General features: G+C 59.2%; 1 protein-coding gene across 1 annotated transcript in view; it reads left to right on the top strand.

The window, feature by feature from the left end:
• LOC103251607 (chymotrypsinogen B2-like) overlaps positions 1-1518 on the top strand; it is a 3367-nt gene that overhangs the window by 1241 nt on the left and 608 nt on the right. Inside the window, exons 3-4 of the mRNA XM_008050194.2 lie at positions 6-213; positions 985-1118. Of these exons, the coding sequence (XP_008048385.1) occupies positions 6-213; positions 985-1118 (342 nt within the window). The remainder of the gene's footprint in view (positions 1-5; positions 214-984; positions 1119-1518) is intronic.

Genomic DNA, 1518 nt, shown 5'->3' with positions numbered 1-1518 from the left:
CCCAGGCCTCAGCCCGCTCTGGCCGCCCGCAGGTCTTCAAGAACCCCAAGTTCAGCATGCTCACCGTGCGCAACGACATCACCCTGCTGAAGCTGGCCACGCCCGCCCAGTTCTCCCAGACCGTGTCCGCCGTGTGCCTGCCCAGCGCCGACGACGACTTCCCCGCGGGCACGCTGTGCGCCACCACGGGCTGGGGCAAGACCAAGTACAACGGTGAGAGCGCCGGCGTCCGGGGCGGGGCTGCCCCTGGTGTCAGGCGGCGTCTCCGGGTGACCCCGAGGCCCTTCATGTTTTGGTCTAAATTCCGACAGTCATAGATTTGCCTGTTTCCGTATTGAAATCCTCCTGTCTGAGTGCAGTCGTTCATGCCTGTAACCCCAGCACTTTGGGAGGCTGAGGCGGGAGGATTGCTTGAGCCCAGGAGTTCAACACCAGCCTGCCTGGGCAACATAACAAAACCCCATCTCTATTAAAAAAAAAAAAAAATTGCCAGGCATGGTGGTACACACCTGTAGTCTCAGCTATTTGGGAGGCTGAGGTGGGAAAAGGATCAACTAAACCCAAAGGTTGAGGCTGCAGTGAGCCATGATTGTGATCCTGCACTCCAGCCTGGGCAACAGAGTGAGACTCCAACTCAAAAATATATATATATACCGCAAACGTGAAAAAAACTCAGGCCCACTGATGATGTCCTTGAACAGCATGTATCTGAAGCGCCCCCCAGATGAGGTGCAAGGAGTGGATAACGCCGGGTCCAGCCTGGACCTTCCTCCAATGGGAGGGAGCCTCGTTCTCCTGCCTGGGGTATCATGTGAAGTGGCCGCGTCCCTGACACTTTAGGGGATCTAGAGACATTTCCATCACCACGATCATGGCCAAGAGGAAGATGGCACAGAGGAGGGCTGGGTGTTAGGGACCCAGGTCTCTCTACGGAGGTGGGCCAGGTGGGCCAAGGGCCCTGACTTGTCCTCTCCTGTCCTGCAGCCCTCAAGACCCCCGACAAGCTGCAGCAGGCGGCCCTGCCCCTCCTGTCCAATGCCGACTGCAAGAAGTTCTGGGGAAGCAAGATCACCGACGTGATGGTCTGTGCTGGGGCCAGCGGCGTCTCCTCCTGCATGGTATGGCTCGCTTGGTCGCCCTGTCCACCTCGCTGACTGTGCCCAGCCCCCAGCCAGGCCAGGATGGCCCAGGGCCCCCACCCTGGTGGCCTGGCCTCCTCTCACTCTCATCTACTCGGCTCACTCCTCACTAGTGTCCCAAAGCCACCTTCTTGCACAATTGCATCAATGTCAATGTCTGAGCAAATGGCACCTCCTGGAGTTGTGCAGTGCACACCCTAGACTCTGGAACCTGGGGTCCAGAGGACTCCAGGGGGGCTCCAGCCGCCCTTCCTCCCTCGTAGGTCCCTCGGCTAGCCCCACCACGCTCTTCCTCCCATTGGTCAAACCGGCTTTACTGCGATAGGACCCCACCCTGGGATGCCCCAGACTTCAGGGGCACAAACCACTCAAGGAACCA

Source organism: Carlito syrichta, unplaced genomic scaffold, assembly GCF_000164805.1.
Source record: "Carlito syrichta isolate Samal-C Ts95f unplaced genomic scaffold, Tarsius_syrichta-2.0.1 Scaffold143184, whole genome shotgun sequence".
Lineage (NCBI taxonomy): Eukaryota > Metazoa > Chordata > Mammalia > Primates > Tarsiidae > Carlito > Carlito syrichta.
Note: the sequence above shows the minus strand (reverse complement) of the source record. Positions and strands in the feature narration are given on the sequence as shown.